Raw genomic sequence first — 13,936 nt, forward strand, 5'->3', positions numbered from 1 at the left:
TTTACAACACATAGTCAAAATGTTGTACAATTTGTGTTGCTTTATAGGGGGTATCCTTGTAGTGTCAAAACATATGGTAGATAATCCAGGCACACAGTACTAACACTTTACCTCTCCAACCCCTATATAATTTATGTTGATTATGTTGTCAACCTGCTGTGCCTTCTCGTCACTCCAGTTTTGGATCAGCGACCTTAACCTTGATGCATACGAGATGGTAGAGTCCAATTGGTGCACCCTCCACTTCTCGTAGTACCACGTCTGCATTACAACAAAAACAACTTAGAAAATTTTCCATAAAATTAAATGTATTGTATGTTAATAATGATTGTATTACTTGCAGCAATGGTAGGTTGCCCTCCAGATTTGCTCCACCATTTACAAATTTCCTGATGCTAGTCATAAGATGGTCAAGTGTAAGCTGTCCAAAACTGGTGCTCTTTATTGTCTCAATGTTTCTAACAATCCCAAGGTATCTGTTGTCCACATACTGCTGTGTTGTCGGGCATACATATTTGCCTATGGTGTACAAGTCAAATGGCCTGCCAAAATTAGGTGTGCTGTTGCCTTTCATCTTGGCTAGCAATCCTTTCAAAGTTACTTTTGTGTCATTGGGGTCTTTTAGTTCCTTGCACAACTCCAAAGTATCGTTGTGATTTGAAGAGACGTGATTCTTCCCCATGCAGGGCAAGCCTGTTATATGCTCCACATCTTTTAGTGTGATCCTACATGGTCTCCCATTAATTATAAAGGCATCCTGCTCTGCATCATATGAATAAGTGATGGCCTAGCACAGTAGACGTCTCATTCTCATGCCATGAGTCTTGAGAAGTTCACCCAGTCCAATCAACTTGATGTACTTCAGTTGCTGTGCGTTTAAATCTTTTATGAACTTCTCGTATTGCAGCAATGAAGCAACCTGAGTTCCCTGAATGTACAAATAGTGTGATTAGATTCTGTATGGTATTCATTTAAACACGCATAGAACCGACTAGATGTAATCTATGCCAATATCAAAATTGTGCTCTACATTACTACATGAAATTATGGAGCTTCTAGGCCATATAATGAACACCAGACATAGAAAAACAAGCTATCTCTGTCCGCAAATTGACTGATAATAGTATAGATTTTTAGTACAAAGAGTAGACTTTGTTCTATGTACACTACTAAAGTTTCAGGCGTCACGCTTACGAAAATAATTGCATACATGATCACAAGATCAATAGTTTATATATAATCACCATACTAGGAATGTAACATGTGATCCCACTGTCCATATTTCTCTTTAGTTTTCTCCTTTATTTCTCGTCAACCTAAAATTTAATATAGTACATACATTTGATGTTCTCAATGCCAAATAAGTGAGGCATGCAACTTACGTACAAAACTACTTTGTATTCTGTCTACTGCGTATTTGATCAGGCATCTAGGAGTACTACGATTATTTTGTTGATTCGGTTGCTGGTTTTAAACAAAGTTGAATTACTAGTCCTTCCTTTCCATATCGTTGCACGTAGAACTTTCCAGCACGAAAATTAGCGCAAGTTTCATTACAGAGAGAGGCATTCGCGACTAAAAACTAAGAGAGGAAGGTATCCACGATCTCCCTTAAGTTTTGCTAAAGCACATGTAGATGTGCTCTAAGTATTGCTTATCTAAGTCCTATGTCATTGATTTTATGCTAAGATTCGTGCAAGCCTTTCTAGACACATCAATCTCCCTTCGGTAAAATAGGGATAGTTCGTTATGGCTGTAACTAAATGAGATAAAAAAGAAGTGCGTCGTACATAATGGGATTGCATGCAGACTTGGGAAGGAGGGTGTATACACAATACAAGGATCTCGATCATTACCAGAGGATTCTCTTGATGGCGACCGGCTCCATTGCCGTTCGCTTTCATCTTTTGATTCGCCGGCTTCTCCGACGTGCCCTTCTCTTTCATCGGCTTCTCTGACGTGCCCTTCTCTTTCGTCGGCTTCTCTGATGTGCCCTTCTCTTTCATCTCAGGATTTGCCGACGTAGGCTTTGAAGATGACGGCTCCGTCAGCTTCACCTACCTAGGAGCTACTTTGGGCGGCGTGGGGTGGTAATTCAGTGTAGTCATGGAAGGCTAGGTATGGGCGGCGTGGGGTGGGAGGCATGGGGTGGAAGTATACGATCTATGCCGTGAAAAGCTTCGTATTTATAGGGAATTCTCTACCAACCGATCACAAGGAAATATTGGGAATTTGGGATCTCACGAAGAGGTAGTTTTAGATCACGTAATGTTTATGTATAGGGGATTCTCTAACAACCCACCACAAGGAAATATTGGGAATTTGGGATCTCACGAAGACGTAGGTTTAGATCATGTAAAGTTTTTTTAGCTATATTTTTATTTTGAGAATTTTTTAGCAAGTTTAGATCAGTAATCTCAACTGTGAAGTGTTGGGCTTCTTGTGCTTTCTTATACGGGCCTATGGGTGAGCCCATTTTAAATGTGAACATGACAAAGGAAGCGAGGACTCCAGCAGGCGGGATGAGCCCCGTCCCAATTATTTAGGGCAAGCATGCGCGAGGACGCTTCATCCTCACTGCAACGATTCTCCAAAAACGGTTCCTCTGCTTTTGCGTCCTCTCGATTCCCTCTTCCTCTGCGTCGCCCACTCTCCCAACAATCTAGCTTCTGGAATGGTGAGTTCTCCTTCCTGTCAATTTTGTTAGTAGTTCTCTAGTAGCAACACATACGATGGCCTTCTTCTTGTCAATTTCTTATTCTCCTGCTTCTTTATTTTTTGCGCACAGATTCATCTGCCTGCAACATGTAGTCCGTTGCCTTATGAGAATTTTGCACACAGATTCATCTACATGCAACATCTAGTCCGTTGTCTTGTCAATTTCTTGCTTTTCTCCTGCTTCTTTAGTTTGTACACACAATTTCATCTGCATGGGCGATGAACAATTCATAAATACATGTTTATTCTTGATTGTTGATGCAGTTGTTTAGATAAATATTTCAAGAGCATAAATTTATATTGTTAATTCGCATATACTCCCTCTGCAAGGAAATATAACAACTTTTGGTTCACTACTTTAGTGATTTATTTACAGAGGGAGTACTTGTTTAGTTTAAATTGTTCATGCACTTGTTTACATAAACTTTCAATAGCGCCAGAATTCCTATACTATCTGCCGTCATATTCATCTCGGCTTATTGTTATCATGTTATTGTCATGCTTCATGTCTTATACTGGTTTCATCAATTACAGTCCTTCGGCATGGCGTTCGAGAATGATTATGATGCTAGGGCAGATGGAAATACCGAAATTTGTGTGAAGTACACGAACAAGGCTAGCTGTGTTGAGTACTGTATTGGCAGATTCAAATACTGGCTGCGGAACAACGACCAGAAGATAGTTGCACTGGATGTGGAGTACACCTGGCCTCGTTGTCCGACACAGATGGCGGCCGTGGTCCAGTTATGCGTTGGCATCTACGTCCTCGTGTACCACATAAGCGTTGCTGATGAGCACTGCGGCCTGCTTGCCACCTTCCTGCTCGACGAGGAGTACACCTTTGTTGGGGTGGACATCGAGAATGACAAGAAAAAACTCAAGCATGTTGGTCTGGTGGTACAAAACTTTGTGGATATCCAGAATATGTGGAGAGTGCCTGATCCAGTGACGATTAAGCCAAAGTATGGCTTGGCTGACTACGCTAGTTCCATCATCCACCACAGCTACAACAAGATGAAGGACGTCCTCACAGAAGATGACCACCATATATGGGCAGAAGCGCCCTTGCCCTTGAAGAACATCTATTATGCTTCCATGGACGCGTATGCCACCTACGACGTATACATGCGGTTGGTGAACTTCCAGAAGGGGTTCGAGAGTCAGCACCAGCATCTCGCCAAACCATCCAGGCGGTCAAAGAAGTCCGGAAGGAAGAATGAATCAACATAAAATGTTTATTCTATTTATCTAGATGATAGTCTGTAAACTTTATTATACTGCTAGTAAGTCGTAAGTTCAAATTTCTTGCATGTTGAATCATCCTTTATTCTAGCTGTCTTGCCTAGTTTGATCCACGTTCACGAGATATTATACTTAAGACGTTTATTTTGTTTGGGTTTCGCTAGCTATGATACAGAATGCGATAGCCATTTTTACCAAAATATTATTTCAGATTTATAATCAATACACATAATGCGATAGCCATTTTTTCCAAAAGATTATTTCAGATTTATAATGAATACTGTTCTCAACTGGGTTTGAATAGAGAAATTTTATTTTTAATTGCATAGAGAAAGTTCATTTTTTAATCAAAAGAAGGGTCGCCCCCTCTGATTTTCCATTAACAGAAAACACATGGTCTTTCAAGCCCTTGATACAAACTACAACTAGAAACTAAAGTAATCAACCAGCAGCACAAATCATACATGGTAGCAAGCCCAGCCAGACTTAACATGAAGGTCCAAAAAATAAAACTACGGCAGAGATGTGCAGGCGACACTGCAGTACCCTGTGACTCCACACTTGCGATGAACTGTACAATTTACCTGCTACATGCTCTAGCGTGCGCATTAGACCACCTCTTTGCTCCCAACATCAGCACCTCTTTGTTTACCACCTTCATCTGCAATATAGACCATCCCATGATCCACAAGCAAATTAGCTAAACAAGAATCATAAGATCACTATACCATTTATTTTGTAATCTCACATTATTCCTGCATTGCCAAAGAGTCAAGGACACAACTGATGCCCTTCCCGCATCTCCTACGCAAACACTCATAGGTAGTTCTACCATCTTAACTCCATGATTTAAAATATTAATAAAACCCCCTTAACGATTCCATTTGCATTACCATCGTTCATGATTATAGCCAGGAAAACAGCAGCCAATAAAGCAACCACCTGTGAAAGACCTATTTTGAGTCCTGAATAGGGCCGAATCCTAGAATTTACTCTAACTGCAACATGTCCTCCTCTCATAGTCATCATCACCCAAGACATAATGAAGACGTAACCCCATAGATGCATAACTGCTATCAAAATAGTTTTCGCACTATACCTAGTGTAAAGGACACTCTTGCGTTGTCGTGCTACATTTGTGGCTCCTCGGTCAGCATGTTCATAACCACCTCGATCTGAAGATCTTCACGGGTGGTGGTCTTAAAACCGAAAAGAACGGCTTTATGAACCTTAAGCTCTTCACTGTCAACAAAATCACTCCATCCCTTGCCGAAGATGATGCGGCCATCATCACACTTGTGGCACTTGACCGGCATCAAACTGTCCTTGCACAGCCGAATGCCAGCAAGCCCATCTCCCGGTATCTCCCCATCCCCTGGGGTCTTCAGGGCGTCGACAACTTTCACCGGTAATCTCTGTATGCACCGTCATAGGAAGAAAAATTATCAAATATGTGAAGCAGCAGTAAACAAAAGGATCTTCATCTACATCTACATATATTACATAAGGATCTTCAGTTATGGGAAACAAAAGGATATGCAAAAACACACATCAGTGTATTCACTGGTTTCAGCTACAATAGCATATCATTAAACTTTCTCTCCATGAAAAACAAAGAAAAATTGCATACAAAATAGAAAATACTAGTACACCAAAAACATACCATCGTCTTTCCTCCTATGTTCGACTTGGTGAAGCGGTGGACAAAAATGCACCTATATAACCTTTCTTCATCGCCAAAAGGTCATGTAGGTTACGCTCCTCTTGCTTCGTAAGATTAATTCCCTTCGTTATGACAGCTAATTCTAAAGGATCTTTATGCTCTTCGTTTTGATTGCATGTCCTTGGCAGGTTGCAGCAGTACACCATAGGAATGTCTTCAGTCAAATCGAAGGAGACAAGGTCGCCTTCTCGCAGGTCGAAGTCTTCAACAAACCTGCACCAGTTTTCACCACAGATGATCGCCCTTGAATTCCCTTTGTACACGCCAAAATCATACATGCGGCTCTCTCTCGCTTGAAAAAGCAATGAACTGTCTGGGAGGGTGCTGAACTGGTGCCTTGCGTAGCATGGCACGATCTGTAGATGTAGAATTTATTTGCTATTTATTTCCTACATATTGTTAATCTTCAAAGTAGAGGGGAACAAACACAGTACAAGTAAAATTGACATGATTATTTATACCAGAGCTGAAGTGTCCCCATCTAGCCTGATGTTAAATGTCAACCCATCTTCATTGGGCCTGTTGCAGTCCTGTCGACAGGTTATGCACACCACCTGTGTAAACAAAATAAAATGAAGAAAAGCAAAGGATGAGAATTTAAGAAAGGGCTTATGCATGTAAACACACTAGGCAATAATCATACAATATAATCAACGAAGGTACTGCATCAGTAATCAACAATCATACACTTGAACTGAGCGGGTGGCTTGCCCTCCACTCCTCATAACCCCGCAACGCAGCGCGTGCCCGCCGCACCACAGCTTGTTCAGACATGTCCTTCTCTTCATCCTCGACCGGCAACATGGGCTCACCCCGAGCGTCAACGCGCGGCATTGGCCCCTCCTCCTCTGCAGCACAACTGAGGTAGTATCTGAGACTTAGTAGTAATCTCTGAGAAAAGTCCTATGAAAACATAAATCCTACTACTGCTGTTACTCGGCCCACCCGAATGTACACACGCACACCTTCAACATACAACCCATCTACATACATCCGCATCCAACAATATGGTCCTTGAAAAAGAAAAGAAAATATGTTCTTGACGGACGAAGGATCGTCAGGGTAACCAACTCAATTAGCCACTTGTCTGTCATGTTGGAGAAAATGAACGTACTTCACTTTTTCCTGGTACTACATAACCACACAAAATAAAGACTAAAATAATTCCTAAAAACTCTGATATATTGTACGCCCTCACATTTATAATCTTTAAAATATGAACTAATTTGGGCAATAGAATTAATAGTTTATTGTTATTTCCCTACAAAGATACAAATATTTGGATCAAAATTTCATATTCTGCAAAAAAACACTGCAGTAAATATTATTCTGAGAAATGTTTAGTTGACTTGCAATATAGGACTACAGGTTAATGGCTGCCTTACTAAACCCAACCTAATTTCGGCCTAAAAAGGAATTTAATCCACTACCCCAGCTTATAAGTTTTGAGCCCACCCTCTGGTTTCTTCCTGGATTCGCCACTGCACAAGGCCAATATTTTTTTAAAGTTTTTAAAGGACTGTTTGCTGAAATCTGCTGCTATTGTGTTACGCATCTGCACTTGTTCATTGTTATGAAAACCCTGGAATACCGAAACCCTAAAAAAATACCCAGCTAGCCACCGATGTAGAAAACTTCCCTCAATCTCTGCATCGCCTTCCACCTAACCTCCGATTTAAAAATCCTAACTATCTAATCTCTGACTTTGAAAACCATATCCAACTCCCGAAACGGCAACACAACAAGGAACAAAGAAGTCGAAGATTACAAGTTAGGGTTTCTCACTTCAACTAGTCGCCAGTAGTCGCTAGGTGCTTGCTGACGGCCTCCCAATCTCACTCCACGCTCTTCTGCTCCAACCGTCGAGAGCGGCCAGGCGAGTAGGCGGCGGGGTCGCGGCGGGGTGGTTTGTGGGGAGGGTGGGGGTGAGGGGGGCGGGGGTGTGTGGGCGATGGGGGTGATGACACGGACCCTATCCATGTCAAGCACAAAAAATAACGGCCCGTGGGTCCAGTTCGTAAAGAAACAACCAAACAGGCCCATAGGCCGCTTACCAGTCACAAAGTAAAACCCTATGTTACTAATACAAAAAACACAAAGAAAAATCCTTTTGTCTAAAAAAAACAAAGGAAAATCGTAAAAAAGAGGGAAATCCATTCTGGGTGAGTTCAACGTGAAGGTGATGGTGAGAGGCTCAAGGAGGAGTTTTGTGCGTTTACAACACCTTTGTTTTAGAGAAAAAAATGCACCTTACAATGTGAAATTATAAAATCATTATTAATAAGTGCTAAAAATTCCTTATTTATAGAAAAATGTTTCTTTCCAGAAAAAACAAACTTCAATAATGGGGGTAGGTAATTGCGTCGCCTTTCTCGCTCCCCCTCGCATATTCGGGCCATTTACCGCATTTCTATGGTTGTAACCTCGAAAGTTCAAGATCTTATGCGGCCACCATGAAATCATAGCAGGGAATGGGATGAGTGCCCCATGTTAAGCTCTTTGGTCCATATATGTGCCATATGCTACCAATGGGAGGCGTGGCCTCGAAGCCGTTCTCTACGGCTATGATGCCCGTCTGCTGTTGTTATAATCAATGCAAATTCTTGAGGGGCTAAAAATTCACCGGACCGGGTGTGGTGCCATTGAGAGAGAATGCGTCCGTCCTGTGAAAGGAGTGCGGGGCCCGTTCCTTCATTTGCCTCAAATCTCGATTCCATGTGATGTTAGACCTAGTAACCAAGGCATGTCTCGTGCATCACACTCAACTGGACCCACAACATGCATGCACACATGTCCACGTATGAGTCTAAACGGCGGGGATGCATGGATCGGGGTCTGGCGTAAGTGGTGTGAGTCCAGTTTGGATCTAGCTACCAAGAGGTAACGCATGAGTCTAAATGTCTACCAAGAGGATGCATGTCCACGTATGAGTCTAAACGTCTACGTGATGCTCCACACGTGGGTCTAAATGGCGGGTCTGCATGTGCTTTGGATATAGCTACCAAAAGGTAACACGTCCGGTTTGTGTCTAGGCGGTGCTTCACGGGGCCTGGCGTGGTCTCGTCGTATGACCCATGAAGGGTGTGGTCAAACACCGAGAGCGGCACGCATAAGCCTTACACGGGCTATGTGGAAGGCATGCCATATCGCATGCTGGATGTAGCCAATGGAGGGAACGAGTTCGACATGCAGACGGAGTGTGGGGCCCATTCCTTCATTTTCCTCAAAATTCGTTGCCGCTTCATGTGGGCCCTATCCAAAAAGGCCTGTCCAGTGCATCACACACAGCTGGATTCACACAATGCATGCACACCTGCCACGTAGACACCCACCATAAACCTTTAACCAAGTTGACCCACACCATCCATCCACCCTTGACCCCACCTCGGTTCGTTGGATCTCCAACGAGTCCCTTCCCTCGGTATGCCAAGCATGTTAAAACGACACACGGCTACACGTCTTGCACACCAAGATTGGCGCATCATGCACTAGTGCCAACAAACATGTCCAGCTGAGCATCTTTGCCCATTATCTGGATCGAGGCGGCTAGCGGTGCATGTTGTCGGCCCGGTTGCCTAGCGGTGCATGCTATGGGTAGACATGAATCGCATCACATCAGATCAAGATTCCCCTCTCTTGTACCGGACATCGGAGCAGCACACATGCATGGTAGAAGAATCTGCGTGGTTGATGTGGGAGCTTGGATGAGACGCCATGGGATAGGTGCATGCTGAAGTTCAAGATTTAGGAATTGATAACAAAATGAAAATGACAATTCAATTGTTTGTGCAGGTGTACAACATGTATTAAGGAAAATGTGGAATATGACACGTTCACATGCATTTTGGCAACAAGTGCACTTTTGGAGGAGAAAAAACAGGTAGCCCCGTGCCTCCCACGATTTTTGTTCCATGTATTTCGCCACAAATATTGGAGGAAAAAATAAAAATGTATTTTCCCCTCAAAAAACGACTTGGGAAGAAAATCTGAAGTAACCATATTTAGCTACTCCGTGGAGGTTGTCCCCCGTGGGGAGATTCGATCTACCTCTCCTTGATTTTAGGGTGAGTTCAACGTGAACGTGATGGTGAGAGGCTGAAGAAGGAGTTTTGTGCGTTTATAACAACCTTTGTTTTAGAAATGTATAATAATAAATGAAAGAGAATATGTGAAAAACAAAAAAGAAAAAGGATATGCGTACATGATGGGCCAGCCCAACCATCTACAGGGACGCGTGGTCCAGCACGCGGGTGAGGTTCGCCTGGGACAGCCCAACAAAATTTGGCCCAACGCTGAGACGCACCGGGCGCAACTGACAGGTGGTGGGAGTTTAGTCCCACCTCGCCAAGCGAGACGCGCACGCACCTACTTATATACACGGCTGAGATACCAATTGCATGAGCCTCTCTCACTGAAACAGCAAGTTCCCTATCCACTTCTGTGTATGCCCTGTGGGGCCTACTAGCAGGTGAAATCAACGTCCCACGGGCCTGCATCCTGGCCCATATGGTTGTCGGGTTTCTAGTCGTATGCAAGCCGTGGGGTTCGATATCTCCTATTAGTTGGTGGGCCTTTTCTTTTCCAAATCACCCAATTTTTTTAACACAGTTACATCCATGTAATAAACATGATTATCAAAGAAAATTCAGCAATAATGAAGTTTACACTGTCCCCTTAGGGTAAAGTCAGAGGTATGTACCTGAGTTTTACTGAGCCACTATAAATTATATAAAATTCTTAAAAAATGGAAAACTTTCAAATTCTATCTATGTTTATGAAAAGATCATGTGTACAAAATTTCAGGTGATTTGGATGTGGTCGGAAAAACAACCTTGTTAGAAAAACTCGCTTAAGTGAGACCAAACGGTCCGTTTGTAATGAAGTGATTCTTTTGACCATCTCCAAAATAACCCCAAATTTTTTGTACACGATGCCATAAATGTAACAAACAGGATATCCAAAAATAAAACTCAAAATTTTTAGGTTTACACTGTCCCCATATGAAAAATTTCATGGTAAGGCAAGTGAGGTAGCTCATGACCATAGCCATGGCATCCATTGTTCAAATGGCCTCAAACCATTCCCCTTTACCCAAGTTGACCCACACCATCCATTCACCCTTGACCCCACCTCGGTTTGTTAGTTCTCCAACCAGTCCCTCCCTCCGTAAGCCGAGCATGTCAAAGCGACACACGGCTACCCGTCTTGCACACCGAGATTGGGCATCATGCACTAGTGCCAGCAAACATGTCCAACTGAGCATCTTTGCCCATCGTGGACACTACCGCATGGTCTACATCGAGGTGGCTAGCGGTGCATGTTGTCGGCTTGGTTGGCTAAGGGTGCATGATACGGGTCAACATGAATTGTATTGCATCACATCTAGATTCCCCTATCTGGTACCGGACGCCAGAGGCCCGGAGCAGCACGTGCATGGTACAAGAATCTGCACGGTCGCTGGCGGAGCTTGGATAAAACAAATTTGACCTAACTGACATGGGGTAGGTGCATGTTGAAATTCAATATTTAGGAATTGTTAACAAAATAAAATGACAATTCAATTGTTTGTACAGGTGACACGTTCACATGCAAAATGGCAACTAGTGCACTTTTGGAGGGGAAAAACAGGTGCACTCGTTCCACCATGCCTCCCACGATTTTTCTTCCATGTATTTCGCCACAATATTGGAGGAAAAAAAGAAAGTGATTTTGCCTCAAAAAACGACTTGGGGAGAAATTCTCAACTAACCATATTTAGCTACTAGCTGGAGGTTGCCCCCCGTGGGGAGATTCGATCTACCTCTCCTTCATTTTAGGGTGAGTTCAACGTGAACGTGATGGTGAGAGGCTCAATGTGGAGCTTTGTGCGTTTACAACACATTTGTTTTAGGAAAAAATAAGCACCTTATAATGTGAAATTATAAAATCCTTATTAAAACATGCTACAAACCCTTATTTTAAAAAAACTTGTTTGTCTTGCCAGATAAAACAAACATAAAATTATGGGGATCGTTTATTGCGTGGCCTTGCCGCCTCCCCCCTCCCTCCCATATTCGGGACATGTACCGCATTTCTAGGGTTGTAACATCGAAAGTTCAAGATCTACGGCAGCCACATGAAATCATAGCAAGGATTGGGATGGAAGGCCCATGTTAAGCTCTTTGGTCCATATATGCACCATATGCTACCAAAGGGAGGGGTGGCCTCGACGCCGTTCTCTAGGCTATGATGCTCATCAGCTGCCGTTATAATCCATGCAATATCGAGGGGCCGAAAATTCACGGGACCTAGTGCAAGTGTAATCATACGACCCCTAGAGGGTCTGCTAAAACATCGAGAGCAGCATGCGTAGGCCCTCACGTAGGCTGTGGGCAACTGGGGCCATATCCCATGCTGGATCAAGCCACAGAGTGGGAATGCGTCCGTCTTGTGAAGGGAGTGCGGGGCCCGTTCCTTCATTTACCTCAAATCTCGGTGTCGCGTGATGTTAGACCTAGTAACCAAGGACCGTCCCGTGCATCGCACTCAGCTGAAACCACAACATGCATGCACACATGGCCACATATGAGTCTACACGGCGGGGATGCATGGTTCTGGGGCTGGCACAAGTGTCGCGGGTCATGTGCCTAGGTGCTACTCCACTTGGGTCTAAACAGCGGGGGTGCATGGTTTGGATCTAGCTACCGAGAGGTAACGCGCCCGGTTTGTGCCTAGGCGGTGCATCACGGGGCTGGCATGGTCTCATCATATGACCCATGAAGGGTATGGTCAAACACCGAGAGGGGCATGCATAAACCCTCACGCGGGGTAAGTGTAAACGAGGCCATATCGCATGTTGGATATAGCCAATGGGAGGGAACAAGTCCGGCATGCAGACGATGTGTGGGGCTCGTTCCTTCACTTTCCTCAAACTTCGGTGCCGCTTCATGTGGGCCCTAACCACAAAGGCCCGTCCCGTGCATCACACTCACCTAGACCCACACCGTGCAAGCACACTTGGCCACGTAGACACACACCGATAAACCTTGAAAATAGCTAGGGTTTAATATTTATCCATTCATTTTACCTAATCGGTACAACATAGCTAGCGATGAACAAAAAAGCTAGTAGATGCCATGTGAAATTAAATGTGCCAGATGTCCCTTCTAGTATTTTTTTCAGTAGTTCTCCCTTCTAGTATTTAGTAGTACTGCACAAACTAAAAAACGTCCCTCCTATTTTGCTGTTTTTAACACACTATTTTGGTGTTCGGTTTATGTTTCCACGTTTGTGGACCGACATTGTGCACATTTTCTTTTACTTGGTTGGTTGATTGGTTGGTTCGGGAGAATCTCTGGGTGTGCACGATGCCGTATACGTGCATGTTTGTACCTAAATTTCAAAAGTGACGAATTGTGCGCGACCTTGACCTCTCTCTCCCAATCAAATTGAATTTTCACTCCCCAAATCTCGTTCCCTCCTCCAGCGCTCGATCGCCTCTGCCTATCCACCCACGTCTTCGTCGCCGCCCACTACTCGCCGCTGCCAAAAAGCCCACATTCTTGCCGGCGAGGATGATCCTACCTACCAGGAGAGGGTGCGTGGCTGGTGCGCTCCGTGCGGCGGATATGGACCCCATGAAGGAACTGGTCAACAAGGACGTCCTTGCCGCCGATTCACAGCCACAGCTGGTCCAACACAGCACCAATGACGATGAATCGGTTAGTGTCTGCAGATATTAACCCTAGAATTTGCCTTCTCGAGGTTAACCCTAGAAATTGTCTCTTGTTATTCCTTGCTATTCGTATAGACAATTGTACTGTTCGCCTTTTTTTTGATTAATCGTACGGTTATCAGTCCTAGGGTTTGCAAATTTAGATGAATGGATCATTTGTATTCCATTTTATGCCTGTCTTTCATATAACCAAAGTTTTAGGAAACCAATACAAAGAAAAAACAATCTATTACCTGCCTTTGATATAATGTACAATTCGCTGGCATGAGATTTTTTTCTTCTAATACCAGATTGCAGATTTGGAAGAATGGGAGAACTACCTACAGCTGAGGGAAGCTTTCAAAAAGAGAATCTTCAAGTGGATCATGGCTGCAAAGATTGTGTACCGGCGTAACGGTCTCTATAAATGCCTGTTCTGCAGGAAAGAGAACCAGCATTCCAAAACCACAGCAATTGCAGCTTACAGAAAGAGGTGGCATCTTAAGGCAAAACCTGCTGAGTTGGCCAACAAATTGGGGAGGGTGAAGACCTAAAAGCAT

General features: G+C 43.7%; 1 protein-coding gene across 1 annotated transcript; it reads left to right on the forward strand.

Moving 5' to 3' along the window:
* The first annotated feature begins 3,261 nt into the window (after nucleotides 1–3,261).
* On the forward strand, nucleotides 3,262–3,948 carry LOC147968047 (uncharacterized). Its single transcript, XM_087523367.1, has one exon. It carries the CDS (start codon nucleotides 3,262–3,264, stop codon nucleotides 3,946–3,948), a length of 687 nt encoding a protein of 228 aa, XP_087379493.1.
* The last annotated feature ends 9,988 nt before the right edge of the window (nucleotides 3,949–13,936 follow it).

The sequence above is a fragment of the Triticum urartu genome, chromosome 5A (assembly GCF_056163025.1).
Source record: "Triticum urartu cultivar PI428250 chromosome 5A, HENAU_Tu73, whole genome shotgun sequence".
Classification (NCBI taxonomy): Eukaryota; Viridiplantae; Streptophyta; class Magnoliopsida; order Poales; family Poaceae; genus Triticum; species Triticum urartu.